This window comes from Phyllobates terribilis, unplaced genomic scaffold, assembly GCF_046119375.1.
Source record: "Phyllobates terribilis strain yellow unplaced genomic scaffold, ASM4611937v1 Scaffold_1__5_contigs__length_1240528914, whole genome shotgun sequence".
In the NCBI taxonomy this organism is placed as follows: Eukaryota; Metazoa; Chordata; class Amphibia; order Anura; family Dendrobatidae; genus Phyllobates; species Phyllobates terribilis.
The window spans coordinates 864376756-864402390 of record NW_027362761.1 but is presented as its reverse complement, the minus strand read 5'-3'; the positions used below and the strand labels follow the sequence as shown (position 1 = coordinate 864402390).

Sequence of the window (25635 nt, the reverse complement as noted above, 5' to 3'; positions counted from 1 at the left end):
TTCATTTTCATAGATTTTTAATTTATTACTTTTGTCAAATTCAAGTCATTTCTGTGACCATTGTGGGTTTTTCTTTCATTAAACGAGGGGTACCAACAATTTTGACCACGTGTATATAGTTTCCATCTGAATGACGTGATTTAGATGAAATCCCTGAGGGATCCATTCATTATAACAAGGCAGCATAGTTACTCTGGACTCCGTCTTGCTTCTGTTCAATTGGTGACCTTTTCATAAGTGCACAAAACTGTGGCAGACCACACTTTTCTGCACGCCAAAAGAGACTGCCACCGCCGAATTATAGGCCAGACTGCGTCCAGTGTACCCATCTGCCTCATTATAGGGAATCTTCTGTTGGTATTTCAGAGATTTACATGGAAACCCTGGTGTGAGCGCAGGATAAATGTGAACTGAGCCATACTATGATCTTTGGGAGACAGAATGAACAAATCAACAGCAGGTGAAGAATTGGTTTTATTTATTTTATGCTGTTCCTCGTGCAGTATAAGTGATTAGATGACTTTATTCTTTGGCTTGGTGCGTTTACAGCGATACCAGATTTATATCAGGTTTTTCTGTTTGGCTACTGTCACACACTAAACTTTTTTTTTTTTTTTTTCCCAAAAACAAGTTTTTGCATTGCCATATTTTAAGAGCTATAATTTTTCCATATTTCTGCTGAGTCATGTGATGGCTTGTTTGCGGGACAAGTTGACATTTTTATTGGTACCATTTTAGGTCACATGACCTTTTTTTAATCTTCTTCTATTAACATTTTTGGGAGGCAGAATGAACAAAAACCGGCAATTCGGGATTTGTTTTTTTGCTTTTGTTCCCCGTGTGGTGAAATTGATAAGGCCGCTTCATTCTTCAGGTCAGTACCATTACAGCAATACCACTTTTTTTTTTTTTTGTTTTATAACTTTTTAATTTTTCCACTGACTGAGCTTTATGGCTTTTTTTTTATTTGCTGGACAATTATATATATATTATATAAAATATACACTGCTCAAAAATATAAAGGCAACACTCAAATAACACATCCTAGATCTGAATGAAATATTCTCATTGAATACTTTGTTCTGTACAAAGTTGAATGTACTGACAACAAAATCACACAAAAATCAATGGAAATCAAATTTATTAACCAATGGAGGCCTGGCTTTGCAGTCACCCCCCCCCCCCCCCCCCTCCCCTCCCCTCCCCTCCCAAAATTAAAGTGGGGGAAAAAACACTACAGGCTGATCCAACTGTGATGTAATGCCCTTAAAACAAGTCAAGATGAGGTTCAGTATTGTGTGTGTGTGTGGCCTCCACGTGCCTGTATGACCTCCCTACAACGCCTGGGCATGCTCCTGATGATGAGGTTGCGGTGGTCTCCTGTGGGATCTCCTCCCAGACCTGGACTAAAGCATCCGCCAACTCCTGGACAGTCTGTGGTGCAACATGACGTTGGTGGATTGACGAGAAATGATGTCTCAGATGTGCTTAATCGGATTCAGGTCTGGGGAACGGGCGGGCCAGTCCATAGCTTCAATGCCTTCATCTTGCAGGAACTGATGACACACTCCATCCACATGAGGTCTGGCATTGTCCAGCATTAGGAGGAACCCAGGGCCAACCGCACAAGCATATGGTCTCACAAGGGGTCTGAGGATCTCATCTCTGTACCTAATGGCAGTCAGGCTACCTCTGGCGAGCACATGGAGGGCTGTTCGGCCCTCGACAGAAATGCCACCCCACACCATTACTGACCCACTGCCAAACCGGTCATGCTGAAGTATGTTGCAGGCAGCAGATCGCTCTCCATGGCATCTCCAGACTGTCACGTGTTCAGTGTGAACCTGCTTTCAATCCTGGTGTTCTGTGGCAAATGCCAAGCGTCCTGCACGGTGTTGGGCTGTGAGTACAGCCCCCATCTGTGGACGTCGGGCCCTCATACCACCCTCATGGAGTCGGTTTCTAATCGTTTGTGCAGACACATGCACATTTGTGGCCTGCTGGAGGTCATTTTGCAGGGCTCTGGCAGTGCTCCTCCTGTTTCTCCTTGCACAAAGGCGGAGGTAGCGGTCCTGCTGCTGGGTTTTGCCCTCCTACAGCCCCGTCCTGGTGTACTGGCCTGTCACCTGGTAGCGCCTCCTGCCTCTGGACACTACGCTGACTGACACAGCAAACCTTCTTGCCACAGCTTGCATTTATGTGCCATCCTGGATGAGCTGCATTACCTGAGCAACTTCTGTGGGTTGTAGAGTCCGTCTCATGCTACCACGAGTGTGAAAGCACAACCAACATTCAAAAGTGACCAAAACATCAGCCAGAAAGCATTGGTCACCTGCAGAACCGTTCCTTTGAGGGTGTCTTGATAATTGCAAATAATTTCCATCTATTGTCTATTCCATTTGCCCAAGAGCATGTGAAATTGATTGTGTTGCTTCCTAAGTGGACAGTGTGATTTACTTGGAGTTACATTCTGTTTAAGTGTTCCCTTAATTTTTTTGAGCAGTGTATTTAAGTGTGCACAGAAGGGTTTAACTAGTGTGACCGTTTTACAGATCGCGTTTTCCTGATGCAGCAATACCAAATGTGCGCTTCTTGCTTTTACAAAAATACTTCTTTATTGGTTTAATTTTTTTTTTTTTTTTTTTTTTTTTTTATAAACTTAGTCCCTGTATGGGACCTCAATTTTTATTTTTCTGATCACTGTCAGCTATACACTGTGAGATCGCCTGTTAGACTCAGCTGCTGGCTGCACTGTACATTATCAATCGCTGGGTTCTATGCTCAGACTGTGTAGCCGTCCTGTCTTGGAAGCTCTATATGAGAACAGTCAGTGCGCATAGAAGCTGGCGATTAATGCAGGAGTGAGGTGGCCGGGCAGGAAACTACTGCACAGACTAACTATACGCGCTACTGAGAACCCCGACAGTCCTAATAATGACCTCCTTACTAACTGCGCCAGCGTGGCCAGAAACGCCATAGAGGTCGTGACCATGGATACTTGAGTGACTGCGATACACTGCACATGGGGTAAGCAATACAGCTAAAAAAAACTATACAGAATATCTAATTGAAGGTAATTACTAATATTACACCTAGTACATATCAAAATGGGATCTTTGAGATGGAAATTCCCCTTTTAAGTTAAAAAAAAAAAATACCCGGCAACTTGATTTTTCTTACAGCGATACAAAATTTGTATACTTATTTTATTAGTGAAAAGTTAAAATTCTAAAATTTGTGTTGAAAGAAAGGCTTTCAAAACTCGAATTTTAGTTCATTTTTTTTTTTTTTATCAATGGGGAAAAAAAATCAAAATCATATCAATATTTGGTGTGACCACTTTTTTGCTTTTAAAATGGCATCAATACTTCCAGGTACACCTGTACATAACTTTTATAGAAACTGTGTAGGGGAGGTTGTTCCAAAAATCGTAAATCACTAACCACAGATCTTCTATGGATATAAGATTCTCTCTCCAGTCTCGTTGAGATTTTCTCTGCTGGCCGGGCTGTATCCTCGCTACCAGGACTCCTTGTTCTTTTACCCTGAAGATCGTTCTTAATCCCTTAAGAACCTCGGGTTTTTCGAGTTTTCGTTTTATGCTCCCATAGCTTTTTTTTTTTTTTTGGTCAATATGGCCGTGTGAGGGCTTATTTTTTGCGGGATAAGTCTTACTTTTGAACGACTTTACTGGTTTTACCATATCGTGTACGGGAAAACCATTCCAAGTGCGGTGAAATTGAAAAAAAAATGCCGTGTGTGTTTTGTTTTTTTACCCTACATTCACTGAATGCTAACACTGACCTGCCATTCTTATTCTCCAGGTCATTACGAGTTCGTAGATGCCAAACATTTATAGGTTCTTTTTTTAAGTGGTGATAAAAATCCAAAGTTTGCTTTAAAAAAAAGTGCCATTTTCCGAGACCCGTAGAGTCTTAATTTTTCAGAATCTGGGGACGGGTGAGGGCTTTTTTTTTTTTTGCGAGCCGAACTGACGTTTTTTATTGATACCATTTTGGGGTAGATCCGATGTTTTGTTTTATTGCACTGTTGTGGTGACCAAGAAAACCGTAATTCTGGCGTTTAGTATTTTTTGCTCTCGTTACGCCGTTTACCGATCGGCTTAATTTTTTTTATTGATCAGGAGATTCTGAACGTGGTGATGCCAAATGTGGGTGTTTTTTTTTTTATTTTTTTTTTTTTATTTTGAATGGGGCGAAAGGGGGGTGACTTTAAACTTATTTTATTTTTTTAATATTTTTAAAACCCTTTTTCTTACACTTTCTGCATGGTTCTATAGTCTCCATAGGAGACTAGAAGCAGCAGGTGTGTGATTGCTTCTACTGCATACAGGCGGTGAGCAGATCGCCTGTATGCAGTAGAAATGCTCATGTGCTATGAGTGCCGACCACTAAGTGGCGCTCATAGCAATCTTCACATGACAACCACATGTCTGCTGCAGACCCCGGTTTGTCATGCCCATGCATCGGTGACCTGCGATCATGTGACAGTGTCACCGATGGGCTGGGCTAATGCCTAACTTCCGGCGTGGCAATGTTAAATGCCGCTGTCCGCTTGACCGTGGCATTTAACTGGTTAACAGCCGCGGGTGGATCGCGATTCCACCCCTGGCTGTTGCTGGCACATGTCGGCTGTATAAATCAGCTGACATGTGCCCGGTTCAGTGCAGGCTCGGTGCCGGAACCTGCACTGAACCAGGGGTGATGTACTAACACGCCCGAGGCTTTAAAGGGCTTGTTCCACGAACAAAGTACATGTTAGTTAATTGTGGAATAATAAGGTCCACAAATGATGTGCTGAAAAAAAAATGTTCCTGTGCGGAGTCTTATAAATGTGCCTCTAAGTACTGTGTAATGGCTGTGTCTGACCGTGCAGGAACATCGGCTGCACATGCATATCTCCTGACCACTGCAGGAGATTCATCTGAAAATTGGATGAGACTGCTATTTAAGTTTATGGGTACGCGAAAAAAAAAGATTGCCGTATGGAGCCACAGTATCCAAATTTTAAAGCTACATTGCAATTCTGTAGCATGGGAAAATAGTAAATGGTCTTGTAACTGATAGCAGCTGCTGTAAGAAACAAAAAACAGATTGCATAAGTTGTCCCACTTTTCTGGATGAAGCTCTAAAATGTTTCTGCCGTCATGTGAACATATCCTTCCTGAAAGAGCAGCAATTTTCTAATCCTTTCAAAACCCTGGTACTTGCAGCATACGACATGAATTTCTTCATTAAAAATATACCATTTTTTTTTTTGTTTCATCTAACAATTGCCTGGATTTTCAGTCTCGTGTATATTTTTATCTTCACAGGAACTGAATGATTTGGCCCGTGATCCTCCAGCACAATGTTCTGCAGGTCCAGTTGGAGATGACAGTAAGCAATACTTATTAGAATAAGCTTTACAGAATAATTCCTGCATGTTACTTCCATGTTTAAGTTCTCCAACCTCCAAAACTGGGTTGTGCGCACATTTTACCTATGACTGACTTAACTCCTTAACCCTTTTCGTGACCGGGCCATTTTTGTTTTTTGCTCCCTTTCTTCCCAGAGCCATAACTTTTATTTTTTGGTCAATATGGCCATAGGAGGGCTTGTTTTTTGCCAGACAAGTTGTACTTTTGAAAGACCCCATTGGTTTACCATATCGTGTACTGAAAAACTGGAAGAAAATTCCAAACTTTGTTACAAGAAAAAAAGGCTCCATTATCAGTGACTCGTAGCGTCTCCATTTTACAGGATCTGGGGCTGGGTGAGGGCCTAACTCTTGCCCTCCGCTCTGACTTTTTTTTTCTTGATACCATTATGGGGTAGATCTGATGTTTTGATCGCACGTTATTGCATTTTATTGATATGTAGTGGTGACTAAAAAAATGTAACTCTGGCATTTTGACTTTTTTGCCACTCGTTACGCTGTTGACTGATCGGATTAATTAATTATTTTTTATATTGATCGAGCGATTCTGAACTCGGCGATACCATATGTGTATATTTTTCTTTTTTTTTTTTGAGTGGGGCAAAGGGTGGGGGGGGTGATTTTAAACTTCTATTTATTTACTTTTTTGCATACTTCAATAGTCTCCATACTAGAAGCTGCAATTGTCTGCTTCTGCTGGACGCAATCATCAGATCGCCTTTGTGTAGCAGAAATGCTCACTTATGAGCGCCGACTACTGGGCGGCTCTCATAGCAATCTGGCAATGACAACGGCAGGGGTCTCCTGCAGACCCCGGGTTGTCATGCCAACCCATTGGAGAACCGAGGTTATGTGACACGGGCACTGATGGGAGGTGACAATGACACGCACCCGGTTTGTGCGCGTTAAATGCCGCTGTCAGACATGTTGTAGTAATACAGCACATGTCAGAAAGGGGTTAAGGACCAGGTGACGTCTCGTTCTTTTGTTTTTTTTTTTTTCCTCCCTCTTATTTAAAAGAACCATACCTATATATATATATATATATATATATATATATATATATATATATATATATATATATATATATATATATATATATATATATATATATATATATATTCCGCTGACATAGCTGTATGAGGGCTTCTTTTCTACAGGATTTTTAGATTTGACATTTTGTGGCAGCCAGAGCCCCGCACCTTCCATGCTGTCCTATGCGGTAGACTCCGGGAAAATGGCCGCCGGAGGTGGTTCATGCTCAGCATTTTCCCGGAGTCCACAAAATGTCGGCGGAGCCACTGCATCACCGAACACCTCTCAGCAAAACGTGGCAGACAGCATGGGGCCCGCAGCCGCCTCTGAGCACCCCGTCTTGCCTCCGCAGCATCTTCAGGACCTTGCTCCACTGCAGCCGGTAAGGTGATTTCGCTTTGTAAGACGCACTCCTATTTTCCCCCCAAATCTGAGGGGAATAAAGTGCGTCTTGTAAAGCGAAAAATACGGTATTTCCCCAAAAGGCAAGAATAAAGTAATTTTTGCAGGAACTGGTTATGAAGCAAGCTCTCAAGTTGAGCATGCTAAATGAATTGCAGGTGCTGGCTTCTTACACAGCTGACGCCTGCCTCTAAGACCAAATTTACACACCTGTGGGAACCCATTATAGTCTAGGGGTATAATTGTCCAGAGACGGACCAAAAATTGATGAAAAATCTGATCCAACATGCTGGTGTACTAGTGAAAAATGGTCCTTACCACTCCCCCTTCAGATAGAATCCCTTTAAGAGATCTGTCACCCCCCCCCCCCCCCCAGGCAATATCAGACCACTACTATGGCCATACAGAGTATAGAAAAGTAAATCTGCAAGTCGGATTTTATTAAAGAAGATTTCTCAGCAATTAGACCATTACTATTGGCCATCCAGGTAAGTATAGATTTACTTTTCTATACCCTGTATGGCCATAGTAGTGGTCTATCGCCCGGGGGGTGACACATTACCTTTAATTTTAGAGTACACTGCACATTAGTATTACTGTCTATTGTACAATCACAGGTTCAAGTCCATTAGATGAATTATAGAAGTGTGAATTTTGTATAGCCATTTAACTTCTTAAAACATCATGTAATTTAAAAAGCAATGAGTTTATTTTATCTGCCCCAAAATGGTACCATTAATTAGGAGCTCACCCAGTTAAAATTATAAAATATTGTGTATCCAATGATGTTTAAATAAAAACTTCTTAAATTAAAATGTTCACCATTTTTGTTCAATTTGGTATAATCCTACAGTTGCAAAATGAAGGTGAATTGTCACATTTCTCTGCTTCAGAGTGAAGGCTACATTCCTCCTCGCATTAAGTAAAGTTCACAGAAAAATGTAAAAGTTGTGGCTCTTAGAAGGCAACTTAAAAAAAATTGCCTAAACTATAAGCGTAGGTTTAACTGCGGGTGTACGAATGCTTAAAGATTTTTTTAATCTCTTCCAGTGTTTCATTGGCAAGCAACAATTATGGGCCCTGTAAGTATGAAGACTGTTTTAACTTGAGCGTTTGTCCACTTAATTTCATGTAAAATATTCTTGCGCCAAGGAAAAGTCTTTTTCTCAAATTTGTTCAAATTGCTTTAAGAGTAGCGTTTATTTTTTCATAAGTTGGTAGCACACGCGAAAATAAACTGCAGTATATCTTATCAGAGAGTGTGCTTCTTTCTCCGCCAACACGGATCTTTCATTCTCAATGCACAGGTAAAATGTCTTCTGTGAAGACACGGGTATATTACTGAGATGGCAGATAACAGTTGGTGCTTACAAAGATTTGTGAGACAGTGATTTTTCAGGCGAAGTTGCAGCAGAATTTGCCTCTAGCTCCTCCATAGAATTGCACCAATGGTTTCACTAATGTGTAAATCTGTCTTCACTGAAAGCATGAAATGAGTGAAGTAGTAATCCAGGGGTAGAGAGAAGCAGAATTTCCTGATAAAGATGTTAAATTCATGTGTACTAATAATTGAGATAAAAATGTTAATTGCAGTTACTCTTTTTAATATTAGTATTAAAGCTATTAAGTAAGGCCTGGTTCATGGTAGTGTTTTTAAATCTACGTAGAACTGCAAAATGTTCAGCAGGAGAGATTTTAATATATATAGTTAAAATTTAACCTTTAATAATATACATTTAAAAGAAGACATTACCTCAAATTTGTAAGACGTAAGTGCTGTGACTGACAACCAGTGCTCAAGTAATAAAAAAATGGCTTTGTCTCACCAATCAGAAGGTTCAGTTCAGGAAGCAGGAGAATTATGAAGCGGGAACATTCAATATTTCTAGTAGAAAGAAGTCAGAAAGGGAATATATGTAATATCAACTTCCCTGTTGTGCCCCTGTCTAACTTCTGTCCTGACAAGGACAGACCCCAAGTATAAACTAATGACCCATCAAAGCAAGAGTGTATAATACATGTGAGCTTTTTCAATCCCTACGCGTTTCCTCCCCCATCTGGGGGAATCGTCAGTGGATTTAGATTGTGGCCTCTGGTGCCGCAGTGGCAGACTCCCAGAGATGAGGTCTGACTTGCAGTCCCTGTTTGTAAAGTGGTCACTGACCATTCACAGCACTTGCACTTTTGTGTTACAAGTTTGAGGTAATGTTTTCTTTAAAATGTAACCTTTAATAATATACATTTAAACTATATTTATATATTATCTCTCCTGCTGAATATTCTGATACTTTGTGAGTCATCATAGGGACAGTGACTACACTGTTACCCTTGCTGCTTATATATACTATGTAGAACTGCATCAGAAAAAAATATGTACATTTATCTGCAGTTTTTTCAGTGCCTGGGCTACACATAAAACGATCTACAAGATTGCAGGGAAAAAGTTCTTGGTGAAGGCGCTTAGCCTAAGGCTAAGTGCCCACGATACAGAAATGCAGCATATTTTTTCCGCTTCTCCCTGGCAGGAAACGCATGCGGATTTTACTAGCGTTTTCCCTGCCAGGTAGAAGCGTTTGTCAAGCGTCTTCACATGCGGGTTTTTCAAGCGTTTTTCCCGCCAGGTAGAAGCGTTTGTCAAGCGTTTTTGCATGCATTTCTGCATGCAGGTTATCACGTTTTTTTCCAAGCGATTTTAGCATCGCTTGGAAAGTGCTTGACAACTTGGTCACACTATATAAATCCATGCAACTGGCATATATAGTGTGACCAAGTAAATAGTTAAAAAAAAGAATGGTAAAAAATAAAGATTATACTTTCCTTCTGATGGCCCCCGGTGTTCTCACCTGCGTCCGGTCTGTTATACAGCCCGCGGTGGTGTGAAAGGACCTTGCATGATGTCATTTAGTCATGTGACGGTCGCGTGACCTGTCACATGACTAAATGACGTCATGGCTGGTCCTGTCACACCACCGCGACCCATACAACAGACCAGACGCAGCGGAGAAAACTCTGAGGGCCATTGGAAGGCAAGTATAATCTTTTTTTTTTTATTATTTTAAATTCTTTTTTTTAACAGATACTATGGTACCCGGGTCTGGAGGAGAGTCTCTTCTTCTCCAGACCCGGGTACCATCCGCACACAGAATCTCATAATATCCGCCTGTGCATATGTGCTCACACAGATATTATGCAAGTCAATGGCAGCAATTACACTGCGTGTCCGCAAAATTAATGGACATGCTGCGTATTTTTCTGCAATGATCCGCAGCGGAAATTTCCGCAGCATGTGCACAGCACATGCGGATTATCATTGGGGACCATGGAGCACGTATTAACAAGCGTTTTCACTGTGGAAATTCCGCGGCAAAAATGCATAGTTGGCACCCAGCCTTACTCTGAAATGCTTGTAGTTACCGTATTACTGTCAAATGTATGTGAAATAACACCTATGGGGGCCAGTGTGACGATTACCCATTAAAATAATTACCAGTACACCTCACATCAGGGTCACAACGTAGCCTATATTTAGTCTTTAATATCAGTGCATCAGCACCATATTTGTTCTCCATATGTTGCCATTGGCCCTAGCCTGGGAAGCACACATTGTGCTTTTTAAAGATGATTGTGCCAGGAGTCCGATTGCTTAAAGCGGATTTGTCAGATTTTGCAATACAAACTAAACACATTTAGTAAATAGATGACTTGTTGTATATGTGATGGCCGTATGTCAGAATGGCTACTCAGTGCTGAGATCTCGCACTTCTCTGTACAAGCTGCAGCTGCTAGCCAGAGACTGAATACAATTTTTCATGAACTCTTACTATAGGGAAAAACTAGCTGAGTATTGGCGAAGGGGATACACATATCTGCAGAGTGTATGCAGACTTGTCTCCTTACAGTTCAGTTTACTGCATTGAGGCAAAGTACGTACAGATCTATTTAATAATGCATGCAGTTTGCATTCACTGCTATATAATGGCAGATTTCACAAAGCAGTCTGGGGTTGCAACAATACACACTTAAACCCAATAGTTGAAATGACCAATGTCCTTTTATGCTTGGTCTCTAGGAATAAGCTCAGGCATATGTTCTTGAGACTAGGCTATTAGTTAGTTTTCCTGCCACTCTTAAATTCTTAATATATATACAGTTTTCTCAAAATGTTAATTAAATCTTTTTTTATTATTGTTTCAGAATGACAGTCCATATCAAGGTGGTGTTTTTTTCTTGACGATCCATTTTCCTACAGACTACCCCTTCAAACCTCCCAAAGTAAGTGTTTTTTGCTTTTTTAAGAAACCAAACTTATGCCACAAAAAGACAGAGGAAAAGTTGTTTTCTAAGACATCAAAAAAGCCTGTTGTATTAAAAGCTTTGCTATCTATTACAATATGCTCAGTCCTAAGCTGTTCTCTAGCATGTAAGAATCATTTTCACTGCAGAACCCTGATTAATCTATAGAAAATGAATGTGTGATATTGCAGCTAATGTTAAAATAATGGGTTATCTCTTCAGCAATGCAAACTTTTTTTTTCAAATCTGATTAGTGATGTGTGCACATAATTAAGCGGACTAAACCTCTTGGCCAGTACTGCTGGAAATACGATAAAGTACAGCACTAGAATCGCGGTCTGTCATGCTGCGGCGTATAGTGCTGAAGATTCCCTGGATACTGATGACCTACCTCCACTAGTTAGCTGTATGGAGCTGTTCTGGCTCTCTACAGTGGTTACATCTCGCCACCTTCAGCGCAGCATGGTGAAGTCCTTTTCAAGTACAGAATTCACTTAAATAGTAGCTGAGCTGTAGCACCTGAGCATGGCCACTATACACTGTAAGGCTGTGTAGGCCATCGATACTGAATTAATGGGCCAACCCTTTTAAAGGGGGCATGTCATGTCCAGAAATGCTATTTACCTGCATATATAGGATTAATTTGCAGGTTAACAGTGTTAAGTACCACTGCAGAGGGTTTTGTTTGTTTTTTTTTCTTTAATTTCGCCTCCAATTAGGTATCAGTAATGCATGTTCCCTGTGCTAGTAAAGTACTTGCGGCACGTTTTCTTCTGCACCATGTGACTGGCGGCTCTTGACGACTTATACTTCGATAGATGGTAATAGTTGTGACATCCGGACCTCACAAAATGGCAGAGAGGGGCCTGAACTAGTAGAATACAGCGACCGGTAAGTATTTAGCTACACATAAAGAACATGCATTAATGATTAAACTTGGTGGTGAAAGTAAAAGCCCCTCTGGAGTGGTACTAAAAAATTATTTTAGGCTGGCTTGCTAGAGCAGCGGCTACAAAAAAAAAACAACTTGTGGCCTCACTGCAGCAGCTTGCTTTGTCACCGGGGCGGTGCAGGGAGCTTTTAATGCATGTTCACACAACGTCTTTTTCAAGCAGATTGTGCCTGAAAAAGCACCATAAAAAAGCTAAAAGAATGAAAATATGAACTGTAATGTCAAAATAACTTACTATGACCTATGTTCAGTCTTTGTAGCTTCTTTTAGCCGCTTCATAGCTTTCAAAGCCTGAAGAGGTTAAATGAAGTTACCTGAACACTATATTTTGTTGACTTCCATTTGGAAGCCTCTAGTTTTAGTTTACATATACTGATAAAAAGATGCCAGCGGCAAATCCGACATAAAAACGACTAAAAAGACCATTCTTCAGGAAACTGCCGGCTGTGGTTTTCTTTAACCCCTTCAGGACCCAGCCTATTTTGACCCTAAAGACCTTGGCATTTTTGTCAATTCTGACCAGTGTCCCTTTACGAAGTAAAAACTCTGGAACACTTCAACGGATCCTAGCGATTCTGAGATTGTTTTTTCGTGACATATTGCGCTTCATGTTAGTATTAAACGCAAATATTATCAACCTAAATTTATTTGTGAAAAAATCAAAAATATGGGAAAAATTTTGAAAATTTTGCAATTTTAAAATTTTGAATTTTTATTCTGCTAAACTAGAGTGATGTGACACAAAATAGTTAATAAATAACATTTCCCACATGTCTACTTTACATCAGCACAATTTTGGGAAAAAAAAAAAATTTTGGTAGGAAGTTAGAAGGGTTCAAAGTTCATCAGCAAATTTTCTTTTTTCCAGCAAAATTTGCAAAGCCATTTTTTTTAGTGACCACATCACATTTGAAGTCCCTTTGAGGGGTGTACATGACAGAAAACACCCAAAAGTGACACCATTCCAAAAACTGCACCCCTCAAGCTACTCAAAACTACATTCAAGAAGATTATTAACCCTTCAGGTGCATCACAGGAACTAAAGCCACATGGAAGAAAAAAATGAACATTTTTATTTTTCTAACAAATTTTCTTTTAGCCTAAATTTTTTAATTTTCACATGGGTAACAGGATAAAATGCATCCTAAAATGTGTTGGTCAATTTCTCCTGAGTACACTGATACCTCATATGTGGTCATAAACCACTGTTTGGGCACACGGCAGGGCTCAGAAGGGAAGGAGCGCCATTTTACTTTTTGAATGGAAAATTAGCTCCAAAAGTCAAATTGCGCTCCTTCTCTTCTGAGCCCTGCCATGCGCCCAAACAGTGGTTTATGACCACATATGAGGTATCAGTGTACTCAGGAGAAATTGACCAACACATTTTAGGATGCATTTTATCCTGTTACCCATGTGAAAATTAAAAAATTTAGGCTAAAAGAAAATTTTTGTGAAAAAAAAGTACTGTTTTGTTTTCACAGATCATTTTGTGAAGCACCTGGGGGTTCCAAGTGCTCACTATGCATCTAGATAGGTGCCTTGGGGGGTCTAGTTTCCAAAATGGGGTCACTTGTGGGGGAGCTCCAATGTTTGGGCACACAGCGACTCTCCAAAAGCAACATGGTGTCCGCTAACAAATTGTCGACTCAAATTGTTAGAAGACACCATGTTGCGTTTGGAGAGCCGCTGTGTGCCCAAACATTGGAGCTCCCCCACAAGTGACCCCATTTTGGAAACTAGACCCCCCAAGGCACTTACCTAGATGCATAGTGAGCACTTGGGACCCCCAGGTCCTTAGGAAATTAATCCGTAAAAATAAAGTTTTTTTTTTTTTTTTTCATTTTTATCAATCAATTTGTGAAGCACCTGGGGGTTCCAAGTGCTCACTATGCATCTATATAGGTGCCTTGGGGGGTCTAGTTTCCAAAATGGGGTCACTTGTTGGTGAGCTCCAATGTTTGGGCACACAGGGACTCTCCAAACGCAAAGGGTTCCAATTTGTTAGCGGACACCATTGTGTAGTGCATGTCAGGTTGGTGTGCGGTGTGGTATATTGTGCATACAACACACACACACACACACACACACACACACACACACACACACACACACACACACACACACACACACACACACACACACACACGGAGTGGCGGCGGCAGACGCGATCCGCAGGGGGTCCACAGCAGACGATCTAGGGTTGGGAAGGTGCTGGGAGGTTTCAGCCATCCCTCCATATCTGATTGGGGGGCTAGCGTCACATGGATACTAGCCCCAATCAGATCTGGGGGGAGGGGGGGGAACAGAGGGGACACTCCCCCCAGCCAATGGCTGATGCTGTAAGCATCAGGCAATGCCCAGATTTAAATATTACACCAATTTTCATTGGTGAAATATTTAATTCATACCGATTGGCAGTTTCACTAAAAGTGAAAATGAAACAGCCAATCGGAGGGGTCCCAGGCACGGGGAGGTTAATCCACCCCCCGGGGGGTCGACTTCAGGATGTCCAGTTGCAGTAGCAACTGTGACACCTGAGCGACCCCGCTCGCAGGCGCTGCAGGGGCTCTTTCCCTCCATGTCACAGACGCTGTGACATGGGTCGGGAACGAACTGTTTTCCATGTCACAAACGGTGTGACACGGGTCGGGAAGGGGTTAAGCGTCTTCTGCTTCAAATAATGCAGCTGGTATGCCAGCATCAAAATTTTTTGTGTGCACATACCCTTACAGTCACTGCTCACTTTACCTTAGCCTGCTCTGCACAACAGGCTGTCCCTGCTGGTTTCATGCTTTTTTTTTTTTACTGGTGGAGACTGGCAAGTGACCACAGCAGTCAATAATTAGCCACAGCAGTAAACCTGTCACCACTGTCGACTGAGTGAAGGGCCTGTCAGCACAGAATGACTGCTAAACCAAGTACAGGCACTCAGTGCTTCATGGTGGGGCCAAACCTTTAAATACCCCTTACCACCTGCTTGGTTTTCATCTATCTCCACCATTCTCATGAGGGGAATGGCGATGGGTGGGAAGGGAAGGTGTATTTAAATGATTGGCCCTGCCGTGAATCACCGAGCAGCAGGACTTCGTTTGAATAGTGCCTTCAACACCAGGGGGTTAAGTGTGTTTGGACTCTATGGATTTTAATGTGAATTGCCAGTTTGTCACGCATCCAAATTTCTGGCGAAAATGAGCTTTGAAAAGTTTCATTTTTTGGGGGGGGTGGGTGCAACTGTGATTTTGCACACAAAATGCAACACTTTGCAGTTTCGCACCATTCTTGCTCCACCTCCGACAATGGGGGGTGTGACTACTATCAAATTCATGACGAGCCCCAGCGTTCGATACACCACAAATCTTACTACAGCAGCGGCTAGAGTAAGACTTGTGAGGAGTCTCAAGTCAGTGCTCGACACTATGCGCCTCAACGAATTCGTTAAGGGGCACGAGCCTATTACTTTTGATTCATTATCTACACCAAAACGCCACCTCCTCAACACGGGCGAGCGAATCGCTGGTCTTGATGAAACGTTATACCAGACCCCCGTGTGATTTGGCAATGCAGAATAGGAGTGATGAGCAAGCGTGTTCTGTTAACACTTACGGCGAGCATGCTCGGGTACTCACTGAGTATTTGCGGCGTGCTCGAATGTTATGTTTGAGTCACTGTGTGTGTATGATTTGCAACTGTTTGTTTGACAGCTTTAATACATGTGAGGAATGCCTGACGGTCGCAAATCATGCACACACTGACTCGAAACATAACATTCGAGCATGCCGAAGATGCTCAGAAAACACCCGAGCATGCTCGTAAATCTTGAGTAAGGAGCATGCTCGCTCATCACTACAGAATAGCTGTCATGTGACTCAGAAGAGAACTGGAGCCTGCTGGAAACAGGGAAAGTCTGAGATTTGTGAGACAATTACCACACTTGCAATTCATATACATTTACACAGGTTTAGACAATACGTTTCATGAGTTGCTTTAGACTAAGTATGGTTAAGGACCCTATTTTCTCACAAAACAAGTGAACTCTTATCTTTCTATTGACGTTATCTATCCATATTCTCACTAGAACACAAGTATTAAATAAGTAATTAAAAAAAACAAAAACCTACGTGCATAAAATGCACCAATAAATCCAAGAATACCTATATAGAAATGTGCAAGGCTCAATCAATAAGAACTTTTTTTTTTATCAAATAAAGGAAAAAAGCATAAAAACAGACATACAAAAGTCAGACATATAAGATGCTAAAGGTAGGCAAGTGATAACAAAACGCCCTGCTGTGAATACTACAAATCAATACACAGTTATTGTGTGCAATCGCAGTATCGAGGACTGATATTCAGAAGGCCGAAGCCAAATTGCCAGTGCTTTATAAGTTAAGACCCTTTAAGGGGACGACTAAAGTTGATGCGAGATGCGCGTTGGGTGTGCTTTTCTTTGACAGCAATACAGTGGCAGGAAGTACGTTTACCTATCAGTGTAATCACTTGATATCACTTGCTCACTTGCTCCCTGTTTATCTGAATGTACCTTAAAGGGCCTTAATTTATTCAGCACTGGCTATTTTGGCTTGTACCTTTTTGAGTATCTGTCAATACTGCGATTGCACACAGATATCACTCTATTGATTTTGTAGTATTCACACAAGGGCGTTTTATCACTTGCCTACCTTTAGTATTTTATGTCTGACTTGTGTGCTTTGATTTTTTTTTTTTTTTTTTCATTTGGTTACCAAATGAAGAATATTATTGACTTTGAGGCTTGCACATTTCTATAGTAGTTATTCTTGAGTAATAAACGAAAAATCACTTTCAAAAAGGCCTCCTAACCAAAAATTGTAAACCTATATAGTACAATAGTAAACTATATTGGATATGGAATTTATAAAATATCTATCTCTAAAAATATGAAAATGGTGACACTCACGCAGACATAAGCCTACTCTACTACTTAAGGAATGGGTGTTACAGGTATTGAGGGGTGAGTACAGCCATAAAGCACTGATCAAAACCACTAGTAAACTCTGCTTATACTTTTCAGTGCTCCATTCAAGTTATAAAGATAACTGTGGTAATATAAGTGATCCATTTATCAGGTGAATTTGCCCAATACGTGAATTGGAAACAGTGCTAAAAAAATCAACAGTAAAGTGAAGAAAAAAAATCTACTGCATAGAAGCTGTGTAAGGCAGTGCTACAGTTTTTTGATACTCGCCCCTCACCATAATCTTGCTGCCTGCAAAGGCGTACCTCGACGTGCGTTTCTTTGCTATTGCAACTTCGTCAGGAGCGCAATATCTCTAACCTGTTATACCAATCCCTTCAGTGGTACGGCATGTTGTATGCCTTGGGTTTGCCACCATTATATTCATGTTTTGTTGTTGTGAATTTCAGATCTAAAATATTTTACTGCTGTCCCTCCTTAGTTTTTCTATATAGGTTTACAATGAGTAATAAGATTTGCCTAAGAATAACTTTCATCACTGGTCTTGGACGATCTCATCTAGGCTAAAAATTCTGATCTACCTATTCTGGATCTAGGTTATTGCCATGACCACAGTTTACTTACATGTATCTTCAGCTTCCTATGTCTCGTATTTCTGGTTCTCCCCACACTGGTGTTTATGGGACAACCACTCCTAAAACACCTGAAGCAGTTGCTTGATGAGACATTCTGTTAGGTAGTCAGGGCCCTACTCTGTATCACTATACATAATGAGGCTACATAATGTGACATAGCTGTAGTGTGATGGCTATTAAAAACCGAGCAGCATGAACCACCTGACAAAATGCACAACCATGGGTGCTCTGACATGCTGTGGCATGTTAGCCAAAACCTATATTGAGCTGGGAACAATGTGATGTAAATGACTAGTCACAGGGGAAGGTCCAAACTGTCCCCCACCCACCCCTCTCTTCTAGCTCTGCTTGACTGACTGCTTAATGTATATGCACATAATGTCCTGCAAAAGTTTTAGCCAGGTCTGGAAGAAATTCTGCAAATAATGCTTTAAAAAAATGTGTTTTTAATCAACTAAGAATATGAACAATTAAACAAAATAAAAATCTAGATCAAATCAATATTGTGATCACATCAGCAATATATTTGCAGAGTTTTTGAAAAAGCTCTGTAGGGAGGTTGTTCAAATATCTTTGAGAACGGACCACAGAACTTCTGTATGTAAGCTTTTGCAAATCCTTCATTCTCTAAAAGGGAATTTGTCAGCGACTAACTCTTTAAAGCCATTTATATTGCATGTAAGTCATAGAATAAAATGAGTAAGTCGTTGAATAAAGATCTCTGAACCGATGTGGATTTCTGAGGGAAAAGATGTTTTTTCTTAGATCTTAATGGCTCATCTAAGTATTAGGCTAAGTGCCCACAATACCGAAATGCTGCATATTTTTTCCGCTTCTCCCTGGCCGGAAAAACTGCAGATTTTACATGCGTTTTTCCCGCCAGGTAGAAGCGTTTCAAGCGTTTTTGCATGCATTTCTGCATGCGGGTTATCAAGTGAATTTAGCATCACTTGGAAAAGAGCTTGATAACTTGGTCACACTATATATAAATCCATGCAACCGCATGGATTTATATAGTGACTAAGTAATAGTTGGGGGAAAAAAAAGAATAAGAATGGTAAAAAATAAAGATGATACTTGCCTTCCGATGTCCCCCGGTATTTTCTCCACTCAGTCTGGTCTCTTGGGCGGCTCGCTGTGGTGTGAAGGACCTGCGGTGACGTCATTGAGTCATGTGACAGGTCACGCGACCGCCGATGTCAGCGGTCTCGTGACCTGTCACATGACTAAATGATGTCCTAACGCCACCGATACAACAGACCGGACGCATCGATGAGGGGGCCATCAGAAGGTAAGAATAATCTTTTATTTTTTATTTTAAAATCTTTTTTTAACATGTTCTAAGGTACCTGGGTCTGGAGGAGATTCTCCTCTTCTCCAGACCTGGGTACCATCCGCACATAGAAACGCATATTATCCGTGTGTGCAAATGTGCTGACACGGATAATATGCGTTTCAATGCAAGTCAATGACTGCAATTACGCTGCAAGTCTGCAAAATTAATGGACATACTGCGTATTTTTCCACAATGATCCGCAGCTGAAATTTACGCAGCATCGTATTGCCAAGCGTTTTCGCTGTGGAAATTCCGCAGCAAAGCCACTTGAAAAGCGCATAGTGGGCACACAGCCTTAAGGACACGAATCTGCCTCCAGAGCTTATTGTAAATTAAAGGGGGGTGATACCAGAGTAAGATATGACTGGTGGTCTGCTCTCCTGATTTGCATAATTCACAATGACCTGTTATTTTAAATGAGAACTCTGTGGAGGCAGATTCTCAGGGAGATCAGTGTCTGGGCTATATATCTTAAAATGTAAATGATCTGTTAAGGAAAACATGGATTTCTCTGCAATAAGACATTGGATCACTCATATCAAGATATCATTTTCTTCAACTTTTTATGACTTGTATGGCTAAGGGGGGCTGATCCCACTGACGGTCCCTTTAATATAATCTCAGACACACCCATTGTTGAGATCTGCACTGTGTGGGCAAATCACTTCTTGGACTCTGGTGTTTTTTTTGTTTTTTTAGGGCTCATTCAGACGTCCGTGCCAAAAAGTCCAAGAATAGACTGGCCCTGGGTCTCCTGACCGGAGCATGACAGCTTCATGTGTTTCTGAGGCTTTCATGCTCTGATCGCAATGCATGGACTGGCTGCAGGTCTCCTTACACTGAAGATAATTCTTAATGACAATGGGTTGTATATTTGGGTCATTGTCCTACTTCAGAACAAATATCAAGCCATTCAGAAGATTCCCTGATGGTATTGAATGATGGGTAAGTATCTGCCTGTATCTCTCAGCATTGATTGCACTCAGAAGTGGGCAATGTTGAGGACTGTAGACTCCATGGTTGAGGAAACTTGGCAAATGAAAGACACATCATGCTCCTTTCCCTTTCACCCCTTACATCAGATGTAGAGTTGCTTCATATGTCTGTTCCCTGCCTTTGATGCGACTCCCCAGCCGAGACCGCACCTTTCCCAGCAGATAATGGCTGAATTATTCAGCTGATAGGTTGCTATGACAGCTGGAAGTCTGCTGAAGACATCAGTGATTGTCATGACTGTACTCCTGTGAAGGTAAACCTTTAAAATGTTATGGCTCTTAAAAGAAAGGGAGGAAAAAATGAAAAATGGCCGCAGCAGGAAGTGGTTAAATCGGAAGATGCTTAGGATTATACGCAACCAGTGGGACTCTGCTGGACCAATGTACTGTTCGGAAAAGTCTGTCCAAAAGTGGACGTTCTAGAAGAATTGGGGCCAAAAAAGGCTATACCTTCGACATGGAAACAAGCGAGCCGACTCAGCTAGGGTGCAATAAAAAAATTGTCAGCAGGTGCTCAGAAAAAAAGTACTGGAATTGATAATGCGGGCCCCCAAAAAGCAGTGATCTCATCGAGTCTGTCTGGGATTACATGAAGACACGGGAGAATTTACACAAGCCTACAGTCATGCCAAAAAAGTTTTGAGACTGAGGCTGCGTGCACACGATGCGTTTTTCATGCGTTTATGCTGCGGAATCTCCGCAGCGGAAACGCATCAAAAACGCATGGTAATCCGCACCCCATGGTCCCCAATGGCATTCCGCAATGTCAATGCACATGCTGTGGATTTTTCCGCAGCGTTTCTGCAGCGCTCATAAATCTGCAGCATGTGCATTAATTTTGCGGAAGCGCCGCCATTGACTTGCATTGAGACGCATAGAATGCGCGTCTGTACATTTGTGCAAGCGGATTCTATGCGTCTCTATGTGCGGATGGTACCCAGTTCTGGAGGAGAGAAGACTCTCATCCAGACCTGGGTACCATTGTACCTGTAAAAAAAAGAATAAAATAATAAAGTTATATTCACCTTTCCGACGGCTCTCTCTGCATGCCGGCAGCGCTGAAGGACCTTCGGTGACGTCAGTCATGTGACCGCAGTCCCCTCACCGCTGTGTCTCGCGATATGCCGGCAGCCGGGAACCAGACAGGAAGGAGCGCTGCAGCACACGCTGGGGAATCTGGGTGAGTATAGCTTTATTTTTTTTATTTTTACGGTCACACTATATAAATCCATGCTATTTGCATGGATTTATACAGTGTGACCTAGTTGTCAAGCACTTTCCAAGTGATGCTATTGCCTGGAAAGCGCTTGTCAATCTGCATGCGGAAACGCATGTGGATCCGCATGTATTCTGCATGAAAAACGCATGCACAATCTGCATGCGTTTTTTCTGCCAGGGAGATGCAGAAATTTTCTGCTTCATTTCTGCATCGTGGGCACAGCCTGACACACATTCTGTTTTTCAATTTTAGCAACATGTTTCTATGCTTACTGAAGTACAATTATAAGCTTTTCATAGTCTTTACATTTTTATTAACCAATCCATCAAGCTTATTCAAAGACTTACTATTTACAGTGCTGACCCTGTTTTTCCAGACTTCTGCAATTTGCCATGGCACCTTGATATCAGCTTCTGGGTCAAATCTTTTCTGATGGAAGCCCATTCTTACCGAAATAGTGCTTGGGGTTTATCACAATTTCTGGCTTTGTTTGTCCACCCACCTTATGAGAATTAATCAAAGGTTCTCAATTCCATTGAAAACTGGAGTTCCTGCACATGATCCCACAATTTTCATGTTTTGCTCATCGAGCTACTTATTTATCCCTTTTTGCTTGTCATGGTGCTCCATCATACTGAAAAATCCATTGTTAATCATCAAAATTGCTTCTTGGAGTAGCTTCTCTTGGAGGATACTTTAATTCCATTTTTTATTCATGGCAGTGTTAGACAAAGTTGTTAGTGAGCCCACTCCCTTAAATGAAAAGCAACCCCACATACAGTATGAATGATCTTCAGAATAGTATCGGCATGAAGCAAGACTCATGGTGGCACTCAACTATTCTTCAGATGTCCTTTCAGGTGTGCCAAACAGTCTGAAAGGGGCTTCATCAGAGAAAATAACTTTGCAAGGATTGGACTGCAGAGAGCTGGGGTAAAGTTATTTTATTCTCTGAAGCCTCCTTCAGATTGTGTAAGCGCTAAACTTTTCAATGCTATGTCAGGATGTGGCGCAGGAGCGGATTTCTGCATGTCTTGATAAATAAGGGTCAGCACTGTTTAATATTGAGTCTTTTTGCATAAACACAATATTTTTGTCAAAAGTATGAACTTATGAAATTCATATAATTGTATGTCAGTAGCAATAGAAACATCTGACTACAAGATCCATAAACTGAAGCGGAAAACTTATTACCAAAATTTGTCTATCTCCAGTTTTGACCATGACTGTATATCCACACAATCTGTGGTTGGCTCTCCGAGGTGTTAGGAACAGCCTCTGCCGTGTTTATTCAAAAACTGTGCAGGTGTATCTGGGAAAGAATGCGGTCTTGAAAAACATAGCCACGCCAAGTATTGATCGGATTTAATTTCTTACTCATTCACTAATTTTTTTTGCATTTATTACTTTTAAAGTAATTATCAAATATCTTTACATTGCAGCATTTTTACCCACTCCTAAAATACATGTAATATAATACATCACCTACATAGGTGTCCGATTCATTAAGGCCTGCTTTTTGTATGCTCTGTCTTAATGGGATGCTGTAGTAGGATCCAGCAAATTGATTAAGTGTGCCTCTTAAAGAGGAACCTGTAAACTGTCCCCAGTGCGGTGTTAGTGATGCAATACTAACATGCTTTTTTTCATTAAAATTGGCGCTATAATCCTTTGCAAAAACCACTTTATATAATTACATGGTACCTTCCCATTTAGTCATAGGGGTGTGCTTCATTGCATTGTCAGGCTGGTCGTCGACCGTTCAGTTTGAATTATGTTCCTGGGTTTGTGCTGACGTCACTTGAATATTCGCTTTGAAAATCACGCCTTTCCGCAGTGTGTATTACTGTATCCGCACTTGCGAATTGTGTATTGGGGAGCCGCACTTGCACATCGTCAATCGGCGAGCCACTCATTGAAGCTGTGCATTTCCCAGCGGCTTCGGCGCAAGAGCTTGTCCCCAATGTGCAAGCACGGATACTGTAATACACTGCGCCAGCACAGGATTTCTATGCAAATGCAAGTGATGGCACAAATCCGGGGACATTCAAATTGAGTAGGCTGCAACAAGTCGGACTGAATGCCATGAAGCACACCCCTATGACTAAAAGAGCAGGTACCATATACAGTGGGTACGGAAGTATTCAGATCCCTTTAAATTTTTCACTTTTTCATTGCAGCCATTTAATAAATTCTAAAGTTCATTTTTTTTTCTCTCAATGTACTCTGCACCCCATCTTGACTGAAAAACATAGAAATTTTTGCAAATTTATTAAAGAAACTGAAACATCACATGGTCATAAGTATTCAGACCCTTTGCTCAGACACTCCTATTTAAGTCACATGCTGTCCATTTCCTTATGATCCTCCTTGAGATGGTTTTACTCCTTCATTGGTGTCCAGCTGTGTTTAATTAAACTGATACGACTTGATTTGGAAAGGCACACACCTGTCTATATAAGAGCTCAGAGTGCATATCAGACCAAATGAGAATCATGAGCTCAAAGGAACTGCCCAAGGAGCTCATAGACCTGGCCAAGGTTACAAAAGAATTTCTGAATTACTCAAGGTTCCTAAGAGCACAGTGGCCTCCATAATCCTTAAATGGAAGAAGTTTGGGACAACCAGAAGTCTTCCTAGACCTGGCCGTCCAGCCAAACTGAGCAATCGTGGGAGAAGAGCCTTGGTGAGAGAGGTAAAGAAGAACCCCTAGATCACTGTGGCTGAGCTCCAGAGATGCTGTAGGGAGATGGGAGAAAGCTCCACAAAGTCAACTATCACTGCAGCCCTCCACCAGTCGGGCCTTTATGGCAGAGTGGCCCGACGGAAGCCTCTCCTCAGTGCAAGACATATGAAAGCCTGCATAGAGTTTGCTCAAAAACACATGGACTCCCAGACTATGAGAAATAACACTTTCTGGTCTGATGAGACGAAAATTAGAAATTTTTTGGTGATAACTCTTAAGAGGTATGTGTGGAGAAAACCAGGCACTTCTCATCACCTACCCAATACAATCCCAACAGTGAAACATGGTGGTGGCAGCATCATGCTATGGGGGTGTTTTTCAACTGCAGGGACAGGACGACTGGTTGCAATTGAGGAAACATGAATGTGGCAAAGTACAGAGATCCTGGATGAAAACCTCTTCCAGACTGCTCTAGATTTCTGACTTGGTCTAAGTCCACCTTCCAACAAGACAATGACCCTAAGCACACAGCTAAAATAACAAGAATGGCTTTAGAACAACTCTGTGACCATTCTTGACTGGCCCAGCCAGATCCCTGACCTAAACCCAATTGAGCATCTCTGGAGAGACCTGAAAATGGCAGTCCACCAACGTTCCCCATCCAACCTGATGGAACTGGAGAGGATCTGCAAGGAAGAATAGCAGAGGATCCAAAATCCAGGTGTGAAAAACTTGTTGCATCATTCCCAAGAGGACTCATGGCTGTACTAGCTCAAAAGGGTGCTTCTACTCAATACTGAGCAAAGGGTCTGAATACTTATGACCATGTGATATTTCAGTTTTTCTTTTTTAATAAATGTGCAAAAAATCTTACATTTTTTCTTTGTCTAGATGGGGTGCAGAGTGTACTTTAATGAGGAGAAAAAATGAACTTTTAGAATTTACCAAATGGCTGCAATGAAACGGTGAAAAATTTAAAGGGGTCGGATTACTTATCGTACCCACTGTAACTAGTGTTTTTTTTTGTTTTTTTTTTTGTAAAGGATTATTGCACTGATTTTAATAAAAAAACGTATTAATGATGTGCATTGCATCACTAACACACTGACAGTTTACATGCTACAAATGACATGTCAGGTTCCTTTTAAATGAATTTGGGAATATTTTTTAACTGCAATGTTCCGCAAATGTATGAATCGGGCCAGGGTACATTTCTGATGCTTGTCTCTTTTGTGGTGTAAATTATGAATTTATTGGGGCTCGCTTGGCCTTGTCCTCATCCTTGACCTCTCAAAACGTTGGTAGAGCTGGCCGAACATTTGCAAAACCGTCAAGTCGCAAAATGTTTGCATAACTTCCAGATTTTACAATACTTCAACATGATTTTACACCAGAATTCTGGTGAAAACTGGTGGATGAATTGGGGCCATATTTTTTTTTTTTTTTACTGAAAAATTGCCTATACAGAACATAGGATCTGCCATTCACAATTGGTCATGTCTCTGCCCAGATTAGACATGCTTTGATAATGGTTCTGTACAAAAAGGGTATGAGTCCATTATATTGCTACTGATGTGAAGAACTGGAAGTAGGAGTCTTTTATTAGGCTTGAGATGAAATGTGTATGTCCTGCTTGACTGACTTGTACAACTACGCACCGTCCGTCATTTGTGGTGACGGTATCCAGTG

General features: G+C 41.3%; 1 protein-coding gene across 1 annotated transcript in view; it reads left to right on the top strand.

Moving 5' to 3' along the window:
- The window catches only part of UBE2D3 (ubiquitin conjugating enzyme E2 D3), a 58043-nt gene that overhangs the window by 21156 nt on the left and 11252 nt on the right, over nucleotides 1–25635 (top strand). Inside the window, exons 2-4 of the mRNA XM_073639180.1 lie at nucleotides 5336–5399; nucleotides 7927–7958; nucleotides 11071–11148. Of these exons, the coding sequence (XP_073495281.1) occupies nucleotides 5336–5399; nucleotides 7927–7958; nucleotides 11071–11148 (174 nt within the window). The remainder of the gene's footprint in view (nucleotides 1–5335; nucleotides 5400–7926; nucleotides 7959–11070; nucleotides 11149–25635) is intronic.